This window comes from Piliocolobus tephrosceles, chromosome 4, assembly GCF_002776525.5.
Source record: "Piliocolobus tephrosceles isolate RC106 chromosome 4, ASM277652v3, whole genome shotgun sequence".
Taxonomy (NCBI): Eukaryota; Metazoa; Chordata; class Mammalia; order Primates; family Cercopithecidae; genus Piliocolobus; species Piliocolobus tephrosceles.
In genome coordinates, this window is record NC_045437.1 from 137,039,403 (window position 1) to 137,052,904 (window position 13,502).

Here is a 13,502-nt window from a genome sequence, read left to right on the forward strand (position 1 = left end):
GGCTCACTGCAACCTCCACCTCCCAGGTTCAAGAGATTCTCCTGCCTAACTGCCTCACCCTCCTGAGTAGCTGGGATTATAGGTACATGCCACCACGCCTGGCTAATTTTTTTTTTTTTTTTTTTTTAGTGGAGACAGGGTTTCACTGTATTGGCTAGGCTGGTCTTGAACTCCTGACCTCAGGTGATCCGCCTGCCTCAGCCTCCCAAAGTGCTGAGATTATAGGCCTGAGCCACTGCACCCAGCATTTTTTGTCTTCTTCTTCTTCCTTTTTTTTTTTTTTTTCTTTCACAAGAGGGATACATTGGAGTTAACAGGTCTGAGAACCATTTGAAGCCCTATGTCAAGGCTCCCATTGTTTGTGGTATTTCAGAATTAAATTTTGTGAATTATGGAAAATGAGATAGAAGTCATCTAGTCTCACCTAGTCAAGAAGCCTCTTTAAAGGCAAAAGTGTATCTGGCTATTCCTGAATCACCTCCCGCATCCACCCTGAGCCCTTGCTGCTTTCACTACCTGGCCCAAGATAGCATTAAGGCGTTCTGATTCACAGTCCACCACCACCAGTCGCTCCTTTTTCTTCTCCAGGTCCTGAAACAGCATCCGGTATCCCTCCTCTGTGGTTGTCAAAATGTTGACTGCTGTCACCTGCCAATTCTTCTCGGCAGCTGTGTCCAGGACTTTCTGCAGGACGGATAAGCCTGAAGTTTGGATGATTAGGATAGAGAAATGACAGACAATCAGGATTTGTGGGCACCACCCTCTCTCGTCAGGCACCTACCTCCCCTGGCTACCCCCAAATCCACCCTTCCGCCAAACTCAGTTCTGGTTTTCTCTGGCTGCAAAAGTCTGAACTTTGTGAGGTCAGGCACTGTGTTTCTGAACATAGTAGATGGTAGAACTAGTGATTAAAAAACACAGTCTAAGACTCAAATCCAACATATGGCTAAATGATCTTGTGCAGGCTCATTAGCCTCTTTAAACTTCAGTTTCTTCAAAGGTAAAGTGTGGTGTAAATAATGCCCACCTCATAGTGTAGTTATGAGGATTAAGTGAAAATGTTTGATACATACCAGAGTCTGATACCTGCAAGGGTTTTATAAATATTAGCAGTTAGTTTTATTGGGCACTCAGTAACTGCTTATTAAATGTGCCAACCTAGCATCTAAATGGTCACCTAATAACTGCTGATCAAATTTGTGAAAGTTCAATATCGTGTGTTTAATACCTAATACTTTGTTTCTCACACAGTAGGTGTTTAATATGTATCCTGGGGAGCCGGGACCAGTGACTCATGCCTGTAATCCCAGCACTTTGGGAGGCCGAGGGTGGGTCACCTGAGGTCAGGAGTTCGAGACCAGCCTGGCTAACGTGGTGAAACCCTGTCTCTACTAAATAAAATTACAAAAATTAGCCTGGCATGGTGGCGGGTGCCTGTAATTCCAGCTACCTGGTAGGCTGAGGCAGGAGAATTGCTCGAATCTGGGAGGTAGAGGCTGCAGTGAGCCCACATTGTGCCATTGCACTCCAGCCTGGGTGACAAGAGTGAAATTCTGTCTCAACTAACTAACTAACTAACTAACTAACTAACTAACTAACTAAAATGTGTCCTGAATTAAACTACTCTCTTTTGATTTATAGGTAAATGAATAGAGGGGACATTACTCAATGCTGCTTTGTTTCTTCTTGGAGAATTAGATGGTGTATTAGTTTCCTATTGCTGCTGTAACAAGTTACCACACACTTAGTGGCTTAAAACAACACAAATGTACTATCTTAGAGTTCTTGAGGTAAGATGCTTGAGATAGGTGTCCCAGGCTAAAATCAAGGTGTCAGCAGGGCTGTGTTGGTGTCTGAAGGTTCTAGGGGAGAATGCACTCTCTTGTCTTTCCAACTTCTAGAGGCTACCTGCATTTCTTGGCATATGGCCCCTTCCATCTTCAAGGACAGTGATGGTGGTCGAATCTTTCTCACATTGCACTACTCTGACACTGACTCTTCTGACTCCGACTTCCACATTTAAGGACCTTGTGATTACATTGTGTCCCCCCAACATAATCCAGGATAATCACCCTATTAAAGGTCAATAGTTTAGCAACCTCAATCCCATCTGTAGCCTTAATTTTCCCTTGCCATGTAACATAGACATATTCTCAGTTTCCAGTGATCGCAACATGAACATCTTGGGTGGGGGCGTCATTATTAATTATTCATAGATATTATTTTGATTTTGCATGGATTAATTTTTTGTATGTATGTCATTTCTGACTTTCAGTAACACTGCTAACCTCTTCCACAGTGACCAATATAGTACCTGGCCTCAAGAATCATCTGTAGATTGGTTCTGCTATGCCTTCCTATGTTTGTTTCCTTTTCAGTACAAGTTGTTTGGTGTGTTTGAGATTAACATTTACTGAAAATTTACTGTGTGTCTGGCACTGTTCTACCGGTTTTAATTTACTTAATATTTCAAGTTAGATACTATTATTATGCCCATTTTACAGCGTGGAAATTGAGGCTCAGAGAGATTTAGTCATTAGTCCAAGATCACGCAGCTAATAAATGGCAGAGCTCTGAGCTCTGAGTTCTGAGGTAGGTGGAGCTCTTTTGAGAGTGTGGGTGCTTCTGCTGGCCCCAGAGATGATCTCACACAAGCAAAGGTACATTTTTCCAACTTTATTACTTCCAGGCCTCCAGTTTCATTATGCTGCAAAGCTGTCCTGAAATAGACCTCCAGGTGACCCCTGCAGTAGTTGCAGTCTGAGAGGGGAAGCCATCAAAGTGGGGACAGTGAAGGAAAAATCAAAGAAAATAGGGTGTTCCTGGTTTCTTCTTCTGTTGGCTCCTTCCCATCTGAACAATGCCTGCCTAACTGCCTGAAAAATCACTTTCACAAACTGCTCTCCAACTCAAAAGTTTTCTAAGACTCCCTGCAGGCAACCACATCAGTACTGTACTCCTGTCTCACCTTTCAGGCCTTGCATGACCCATTTATTTGTTTACACCAGTAGTGACTAAATTATTACAAGACTATTTAGTATACAGTGGGAAGGTAGGACAGTACAAGACAAACATCACAGGAGTTGGAGAGAGTGCTCCCATCCAGAGAACTGGGGAATAGGGAAAGTGGTATTTGAACAGCCTGCAAAAGAGGAGAAGGATTTACAGACATAGATTGGAGAAGGGAAGTGCATTCCAGAAAACTGGAATAACATGAGTAAAGACATAGAGAGGAAAAAGTATAGAAAACATTTGGAAAATGTGATGTTAAATTCAAAGGAGGAAGAACTAGAAAGCCCAGAGAAGGATGAAGATTATGATGAGGATGAAGATGATGATCATGATAACATCTAACACCAGAAAGAATTTTGAGTTTTTACTATGTGGCAGGCACTGAACACTTTGTAGTCATCTCATTTAGTTTCACAAAACCTTTATAAGGTAGAGATTGTTTTTGTCTTCATTATAGACATGAGAAAGTAAAGGTATAATTTTATCCCCATTATACAAATGCTGAAATTGAGGCAGAGAGAGTTTGTCCAAAGTCAAACAACTGGAGAGGACAGAACCTAGGTTTCACATTCAAATCTGTCTGAATCCAAAGTCTGAGATCCTTTGGCATTGAGTTTGGACTCAGGAGCCATGAAAGCTTGGTGAGCTGTAGAGCGACTTGGTGCATTAAGAGAATTATTCTCAGAATGCGTTTCCAAAATGAATTAGAGGTTACTACTGATAAATGAGTTTCCAAAATGAATTAGAGGTTACTACTGATAAATCAGTCAGATTTCTCAGAAATAAAGCATTTTGGATAATTTTCCCACATTTTTCAGGGAAGCAGTGAGGCGTCATTCTCCTTTCTGCTGGTAATTTTCTCTCCATCCCTCAAAAGTCTCCCTCCCCTAACCCTTGGCTTACCCCGGTCAGCATCATAAATGTAGACAAATTTCTGCCACTTGTAATGGTCGATGATGCTGATGAGGGCATCCTGCAGTTCAGGGCGCAGCTGAAGGACAAACTGATTGGATGTATCAACGGGAAAGCTCGGCGTAATGAAGCAGACGTGGAGGGCCCCACAGAAGGAGGTCAGCATGTTGACAGTCCTACGTTCATAAAACCCAAAGATGGCATAGACTCCTTTGGAGAACTGGGAACAGACTAGAAGAAGAAAAGAGAAGGATTAATGAATAGAAGACTGCAAAAAGTGGTCAGATGACTCCAAAATGAATCCATACACTAGTTCATCCATCCAACCCACCAACTATCCACTCAACCGTCATCTATTCATCTACCCATCCAACAAACCAATCCATCCATTAATCTTTTTGACACACCAATCTATCCAACTGTCCATCCATCCTACCCGTCTAACCATCCCACTCACACATTCACCTGTTCGACATGTCCTTCATCTGTGTAAATCCAATTTTATTAGGTATCTATTACAAGCCAGAAGTTGTCATGGTTATTAATTACAGTAGCCATATATAAAAGACACTTTCATCTATTACCTTACTGGGTCTCTACAATGACCCTGTTGGGGTTAGAAAGGGATGACTGAGTCATTGTTTCAAAGGGGAGAAACCAAGGCTCAGAAATTTACTGAACATGTTCAAGGTAGCACAGCTAGGACATATGACTTGGGCAGATATTTTGACTCTTAATCTAATGATCTTTCCCTCACATTGTCTATCAGTTAAAGGCAAAGCATAAAAGAGTGCTACAGGAAGAATCCAGCTATTGCTGCTAATAACATGTTTAAGAAAACAAGTGTTGATTTTCCCAGTCTAGCCCTTAACTCTCAGTGTTCATTTGTCTGCTAATGCTCATTTTGTGCTTGTACATCTTGCTAGCTGATTTTCAGACCCCCCAGTGTATCAGTGATAGTAATAGCTTAGCTGTGAGAACATACCCACAGGATCGATTCTGTAGGATCCCAATGCAGTTACCAATCCTGGTTTGCAGTTGATTATACTTCTAGTTAAAATATAATGCTAAAAAGACCAAGGTCATGGGATTAAACTCCAAGTCAGTCAGCTCCCAAACTTTGTTTTTCTATATAATATAGGATGAGAGTTCATAATCTTTACCCCAGTGAGACCAACCCCAAGGCCATCTTCAATGCCTAAAAATTGTCCTTCCAAGGTGGATGGTGAGGAAATCATTCATCCTTGTCATAAGAACAGTATTTTAGAGAGCTCTGTGGTTCTTTTACATATATTAGGCTATTTAGTGCTCATCACATCCTTGTGACTTCGGTATTATGATTTTTTTCTTTTAAGATAAAAAAGTTAATGCTGTTAGATCCTTTACTCTTTTTTTTTTTTTTTTTTACCATATCACCTGCTTCTAGAACCCCACATTGCCACTGTGTATGGGATCTCAAATTACACTATGTGACCATTGCCCAGAAGGTTTCATGAAATAATAGTCCCACAAGATGCTCCTTAAAAAATAAAAGTCTTCTTTGGTCAACTACATTTGGGAAGTGGTGCATACTTTGTCCCTGTTTTAGAGTTTCATACTTCACATTAGCTGCATAAAAGATTGTGAGGAATTCTACCCATTTTTATCACAGATCTTGTCAAATCCATTTGCCTCCAAGACCTTTTCTGGTGAATACTTTAGAAATGTTATTGAAAATCTTTTGGGCCATGCTGCAGTAAATAATGCAATTAACCAGTGGTACCTAATTGTCTACTGCGAGGCTCTGTTTTCCATTAGTCCCTAGAGATAATGGGCTTTAAAGGTCATAATCTCTTAAAGATTGCAGCTGAACCATTTAACACATCTGTCCTACTCGCACTGAAAACCAGCATACCATCTGCAGAAAACCTGGCAGGTGATCATTAACATCTGCTTGCACTCTTTTAGTTACTGAGATTCTGGTTTCACATAATTCCTGCTCTTGACCCACTCTATACACCTCCTGGTATCTGAAGGTGGTGTTCATGGCCTTGAGCTTTATGACATTTGGTTTTCAGTGACAAAATCAATTCTCTACCCAGAAGCCAGAGAGATCTTATTTAAACAACAAAGACAAAACAAACAAAACACATTGTTCTTCCTCCGTGTGTAAATCCACTCAAAGTTTTCCCTTTGCACACAGGAAAAGTCTCAACATCTGACCATCACACAGAGCGTGAATAGCCTGCTCCTCTGACCTCACCTACCTTACACCCCTCTTCTACTCGCTGACTGCTGTAGCCACACTGGCTTTCGCTCTGTTCCTCTGGGGTCCGAGCTCATTCTGCTTGGGAGACTCTGCACCAGCTGCTCCCCTCCTGCCTGCAATGCTCTTCCTTTACCTCTTTGCAAACATCACTCCTTTGTAGCAGTCGTGCCTCAGCCCAAATCTCACCTCTCTGTATAGATCTTGCTTCATTACCTCTTCTAAATAGTGACCCCTCATCAGTGTGTATCACATCACTCTGTCTTATTTCCCATCCTTTAATTATTTTATCTAAAATAATTGTCGTGATTTATTTGTATGTACGTGTGGCTATTTGGGTCATTGTGAATTCCCTGAAAATAAGGACATGCTTGTTTGTGCCCAAAAGCCAGCAGGGAGTCTGGGACATGGTAGATGCTTAATAAATAATTGATGAATAAAAGAATGATGAGTGCTTGATGAGGGCATACAACCTGCAGTAGGGGCAGAGGAGGAGCTGAACCCAAACAGAGATGACTGTTGGTTCACCCTGAACCACTTGCTCCCCTGCCTAGGTTTTTGTCTTCTAAGGTAGCCGTTAATCCTCTGTCACTCACACTATTTTCTCCTCCACCCTAATGAGGACACTGTATCTATCCACAACCCACAATAGGCACTGTCTTTAAATGTCTATTGTAATAACTAGAATCAAGATTTCTATAAATATGATTTATCTACCAGGAAGCATACATCGTGTATTATTCTCCCAGTGTTAAATATAGATTTGTCAAAATGCACACTCAATCTTCCAGGGTGAAGTGTGTTTGGGGAGCACATAAACCCCATTAAAATATTATAATATGCTCTCTACAGTATTTTTTGAATCTCTTCTCTCCCCTTGCTGCAATAAAATATTATCCTGCAGGATATAAATCTTATGATCCAGATCTATTCCCTCATGTCATCTACTTGGTTTCACACATTTAGTTGGGCCTCTGGGGCCCTCATGGATGGTGTTTCTTGCTAGGACTTCAGAAGTGAAGTAGGAAAGGGTGAGATAGGGGTGGACGAAATGGGAGCAGGCAGACACAACAAATCCTTAGACACACAGGAGGCCAGGACATTTTCCCCTTCAAATTATCTCCTTGTTTTCCCCTTCTGCAAACATGTCTTACCTTAAACAGAGTGCTTTATCCTCTAAGGCTAAGAGGGTGCATTTACCCACTACTCCCTAAAAGAGCATGGCTTGGAAGTAGCCTGGCCTGGATTTACTTGAATTAACCTTGACTCCCAGAGTTGCTCAGTGCCTGACTGTCAGGCCATTTTACACTTCAGCCAAACCTAAGCAACAGCAGAGAGAGAGGAAGAAAAAGAAAGAGAGAGAGAGAGAGAGAAAGAGACAGATAGACCCTATAGGCCCAAGGCCTGTGGGAGAATGCAGTCATTGGTTAAATGTTGATACATATAATTAGTAGTTGTGAGGTATTATATCTACTTTGAATCTGTCACAACCAATATTCAATCAGAAGAGACAACAAGGTTCTGTAGACAAAGTACTAGGCTAGCTGTCTGAAGACCTGGACAATTCTCTTTTTGGTTTTATCGTTACAGAGTACTTGTATGACTTTAAGTAAATCCCACGCTCTCCTGGGCCTCAGCTTTCCCATCTGTGAAATGATTGTTTGATCTCTGTAATGTTTAATGCACCTTCAGACTCTGACATTCTAGAATCTAGTCTGATTGGAAAATGTTTACTGATTCAACAACACTTTAGTTATTTAGTCAAATTTTAACAACCCCCAGTGCACTTTTTCAAATCCAGTAAGCAGGTAAGTCTCTGAGTTCTTGGATTCCCTTGTAACAAAATCCTGGAAGCCTGCACTAATTGTTCTCCTCCTGCCTGCAACTTGCTTTTCTTACCTCTTTGCAAAGATCACTCCTTTGCAGGAGTTGTGTCTCAGCCCAAATCTCACTTTCCTGAACAGATTTACCTTCGTTTCTTCTTTTAAATAGATGCATTTGGAGTCTTAAGAGTTAAGACACAACTTTTAACCTGCTATGTGAATAAGTTATCCAGTAGAGAGATGAAAGGAGGCAGACTAGAAAGGGAGCCAGAGATGGAGCCTACATTGTCAGATATGACGAGTAGGAGAGAAGAGATGGGGCATTGTTCAGAATCAGAACTCCGTGCATACTGGGTTAATGTAGAGACTTCCATCATGTTGCTGGGATGAAATATAGTATTCACCGTTTAGAAAGCATTGGGATATTAGTGTTCTCTTTCTTTCTTCTTCTTCTTCTTGCTTTTTTTTTTTGAAACAGGGTCTGACTGTGTCACCTGGGCTGGAATGCAGTGGTGCCATCATGGCTCACTGCAGCTCCAAACTGTAGAGATGCGATCTCAGTATGTTGCGCAGGTTGGTCTTGAACTGCTGGCCTCAAGTGATCCTCCCACCTCAGCCTCTTAAAGTGCTGGGATTGCAGGCGTGAGCCACTGTGCTTGGCCTGTAATGCTTTCTGATAGTAATAATTGAGAGCTGATACTTCAACACCTGCCAAGTGCCAGACACTGTGCCAAGGACATTTCCCTACATTAACCCCTTTCATTCCTTGAGGTGGGTTTCAAATTGGAGAAGTGAGGTCCAGAACCAGCATAAGGCAAGCTGAGATATGACCTTTACCAGTCTGACTGCAGAGCTTGAGCCCTTAATGTCTGTGATATGTCGTGGATGTTTGAAATAGTCTTGGGACATGGGTCAGCTTCAGTTTCTGGAAAATCCTCTCATGTAGCATGCTGTCTTCCCCTGATGCCAGATAAAGAGGCATTACTACATTAGAATCTATTGAACTATAAGCAAATAAAATTGAGTGGTATGTTTGATTTATTCATGTCACATCCCTGGGAAGTCTATACACATACACACCTATTCTTCGGTCCATCTATCAATCTACCCCCCATTCAACACCCAGCATCTGGCACTTGTGAAGACACTATGTTAGGCAATGGAGATATAACGGTAAACCAGCCCATCCCCAACCACTTTGGGACTCTCACTTTAACAATGGGAGAGACTGACAACTATTTAGGCAATAGCAATTCAGTCTACACGCTATGTTAAGGATGAGTTCAGCAGGCAGGGACACCTAACCCCAGCCTTTGGGGACCTCAAAGAAAGCTTCCAAGAGGAAGTGCCAGCTTTGACACTGAAAGGTAAGGAGGAATCAGCCAGGAGAGGGGTTTTGGTACAGTTACATGTGCATAAAGAGTATCGTATACGGGTAGAAGGAACAGCAACAGCAAAGGCCTGGCAGAGATAGAGAGAGCATTCAGGGAACCCTGCCAGAGTGTCAGATTCTGAGGGCCCTTCCTCCAAGAAACTCTGTAGCAGAGCGTGTCCAACAATCAGAGTGAGTAAAAAACGAGGCCAGGAATTCCCTCTTGGGGAGGCAGGAGGGCAGGAACCAGTAAGGGCAGGAAAACCCACACACTGCACGGTGCGGGCTGTCCAATTCCATTCTCAGCTCACTCAAACCTCTTTGATAATCACTCCTGGTTAGGGCACCATCCACTTAATATCAATAAATCTCCCAGCCCTGGGCACTGGCCCTGACAGCTCTCTCCCAGGGAGGGAACTCCTGGCATTAGCAACTCCTTTTTTATTGTCACTTCATTTAAGACCTCTCACACCGACATTTCTCCTTGGATCCTGGCTCCAGTCCCTGGGAATGTGGTAGCTTTATTGTAAATAGCAGATAATGAGGTGACAGGACAGCTTCATTTTAGGGGAGGGAGATCAAAAGTATGTGTGAATGGGAGGACTTTCAGGCACTCATTCCCCTCCCAGAATAATCCTATTCTTATTGATGGGAATCACATTCCTGATCACCAGACTCTAATGTTGTGACATCAAATGATGTGCTTTATTTCCATCACTCAGAGGACAATAAGAGTGCCTGTCCATCCCTTCTTATACTCTCTCGCATCCTAGATATAATGCTGACATGCAAAGAATTACCATAATAGATATAAATCATCCCCAAGCCCTCTAAACAATATCACATTTACTTAGGATTCTGTGACACATCTAGGGCGTCTACCATTTGCTCGATAAAATGTTATCATTTGTTTAGTAAATTCAACAAATATTTATTGGCACCAGAAACTAATATTGCCAGAAAATTGGGGTACCACAGTAACACAAGACAGACATGCTTTCTACCTTCACAGAGCTTAAGCAAGAGTTCAGTGAGTTTTACATTAAGGAAAATAAAGGGTGATCTGACAGTAATAAAGGGATCAGCCAGAGCATAAATAATCATAACTGCTATTATAGCCAGTGTTAACTGAGTTCTTAGCAGAGGCCAGGCACAGTGTTAAGCACCTTGTTTCTGTATCCAGGTAGAGGGACCACTTTATCCAAAGCACCTAGATGAGAGAGAAGGGAACAACAGAGAAACTCAAGAAACACCAGTATGACTGGGGTTGGGGTATGGCACAGAGTTGGAGGTGGGTGGGGACTAGGTTGCCAAGGGCCTTGCCCGGACTGGAGAAGTTAAGTCGTTGCGTCATGTGTCAATGTAGCATTTCACTTTGGTGTTGGATTCGTCTCAGCCTTCCAAGAACTCTCTTCATCCAGGCCCTGGTGCCCAGTTGGAAAAGGAGATGTGGAAGAAGAGCCATCCTCCCAGGTCAGATTTGTGTATTTATTATTAAACATGGGTCTTAATTACTAGGCACTGAAAGCCAATGAGATGTGATACCGCATATGAGGCTAAGAATTAGAACAAGGCTGGGCTCACTGGTTCTGGAATTTAGACTCACCTTGTGGGCTGACATATGTAGCCAAGGGCATGGGGCCAGGGCAAGCAGACTGATCAACTGGAGCTTTCCTTGTAAAATTCTTCAGGTGCCTGACATGATTGTGGAGAAGTCAGTGCAAAGAAGCACGTCTGTGAACAAGCCCCTTCTCTTCTCTGGGCTGCATTTTCCCTATCTGGACAATGGAGTTGAAACTAAATCAGTGTTTCTCAAACTTTTTTTTGTTTTGGTGAAGTACCTATAATAGAACTTCTGTACTCACTGGGAATGTGTAGTCCTACAGATGGAAATTTTCTGTTTCTTCTCTCCATCTTTGTTCTATCTAATCATTCACCCATCCAACAAGAGTTTGCTGAGCATGTAGTGGATGCTAGGGAGCAAGCTGGTGCTGCGGTATATATCACTGGATAAAAAGACAAGTCCCTGCTCTCTTGGAGCTTAGGCTCTAGAGAATAAGAGAGAGGACATATGAATAAACAAGGCCATTTTGGATGCTGCAAATGTTACAAAGAAAATAAAATGGGATGATGTGAGAGTGACTGGCAGGACTATTCTAGACAGGATGGTCAGGGAGACCTCTCTGTGTCACTAGCATTGGAGCTGAGAAATGAACCCTAAGAAGGAGCTATCCAGGCTAAAGGCTAAAGAAACAGTCTCAGGCAGAAGGAATGGAACAGAGGCTGTGAATGAGGTTCAGGAACAAGACTGAAGAGCTTGAGAAACAGAAGGCCCATGTGGACATGGTATAGGGGGAAAGGAGGAAAGCAGTAGAGATGAAGGTGAGGAGAAAGAGATCACATAGCTCTCTGAGTAAAACTGAGCTCCTCTAAGGTATCCAGCACTTCACGTGTGGCATTGGTACCTGGAGAGCCCTAGCATATCACTTTGGCCTAAGAAGGTCAGTCCTAGCTGGTCTCACAAGACCTTTCCTCTCTAACATCCCATAGCTCAAGTCCATGGATGAGAGACAATGGAGGGGAAGGTTGTTGTGACTCAGTAGTATAACCTAGGAGATGGGAACAGGAACAACTGACTTAAGTGTAATGGCACGACAAACATGGGCTGCTCAGTGAGTTCACTGAGCTCCAGCATAGACGTGACTGTTTTTTGGTTGTTTCTCGGCCGTAGGCTCTAGGCCTACACTCATGCCCTTGCTACAGCCTGCACAGGCCTCCTGTCTCTTGCTTTCTTTCTTTCCAGATCCTTTCCATTCTCTAAAAGTTCAGATCAAATGCCATCTCCTTCATAAAGACCCTTACGCCTCCCTAATCCTAGCTATGAACTGAAAGTCTCCACCTATCTTTTAAATGTACCTAGAAATGTGTGCGTCATATCAATTTTTATCTAACATCTATGCTTTATTAGTTTAGGTTCTGTGATTTGTAAGAACAGAATGTTGAAAGGATATGAGGAAGCCCCAGCTGAAAAAGTGCCTCATATAAGACAGAAACTGCAGCAGCTCTAGAAATCTAGATGTCAACAATTCATGGACAGTCTCTTTAGAGTCTCACCATTGCTCCAGTCATTTGCGATAACTGTTTATACAGTTCAAGATTAGCCTTGCTTAGGCATGGGCCACCCCTGGGTCAAGGGAAGCAGAACAACTATCCACGTTACTAAGCTACCAGCCAAGTTACCAGCCAGAGGAAAATTAAGGTGCTGTGAACAGAGAGGAGATGCATGCTGGGCATATCAAGCCAACAGATGTCTACTAAATGTCTGATTGCAGTATTTCGTAAATTAGAGCCCAAAATCATGTTAGGAGCTCCATAAATGTCCACAAATGTGTTAGAAACTACATACATCTAAACACTAAGTATTAAATAAGGATCTATGTCTAACTTAGTCCTTATTGTCTTTCCCCTGTGGGCTAGACACTGGAATAGAGTAGTAAATAAGACAGATGATGCCTTTGCCCTCATAAAGCTTATATTATTCTTCATATCTCTTTGAAGGATTCCCATAATGACTACACAATATTTTTGGTACATGAATGAATATAAGAATAAATGAATGAATGCAAGTCATTTACCTATTTTAATCCAGGGATACTAAGTGGACCCATCTTTATTTCATGGCATGTCTTGCACTGAATGAATTGATTATTTTATTTTATATTATCAAGTAACTTTTTGTGTATTTATGCCTTTTCACCTGAAATTGAGATGTAAGCTCCCTTGAAGGAAGAGGCTCTCCAAATCCCATTTTTTCTGCTAATATAATGAACAATAACTCATACAGAGCTAGGTAGGGAATAACCAAAATTGCATGATGCTGTTACTTGTTTCATATTCTTCTAAATTAGGCTGCCCATCTAGCATCCACAGGTCTGGAAGATATGTAATACTCCCCTGTGCTTCAGTTCACTGAACTTGATCACTCCCTGTTAGCTTAGGCCAACAGAGAATGAGAGCTGTGCTCTTGGGCTGGCACTCAAACCCCGCCAACCTTAATGTATTCCACCCACAACACCCAGTCTCCTCAGTCATTTCTCCCCAGGCAAGAAGATTTACATCCCATTACAGAACTCAACCC

The 13,502-nt window shown here is 42.2% G+C and overlaps 1 protein-coding gene across 1 annotated transcript in view; it reads right to left on the bottom strand.

The window, feature by feature from the left end:
* The window catches only part of GRIA1 (glutamate ionotropic receptor AMPA type subunit 1), a 332,303-nt gene that overhangs the window by 163,066 nt on the left and 155,735 nt on the right, over positions 1-13,502 (bottom strand). The window contains exons 3-4 of the mRNA XM_023227071.2: positions 3,916-4,155; positions 517-701 (exon numbers count right to left, since the gene is read on the bottom strand). Of these exons, the coding sequence (XP_023082839.1) occupies positions 517-701; positions 3,916-4,155 (425 nt within the window). The remainder of the gene's footprint in view (positions 1-516; positions 702-3,915; positions 4,156-13,502) is intronic.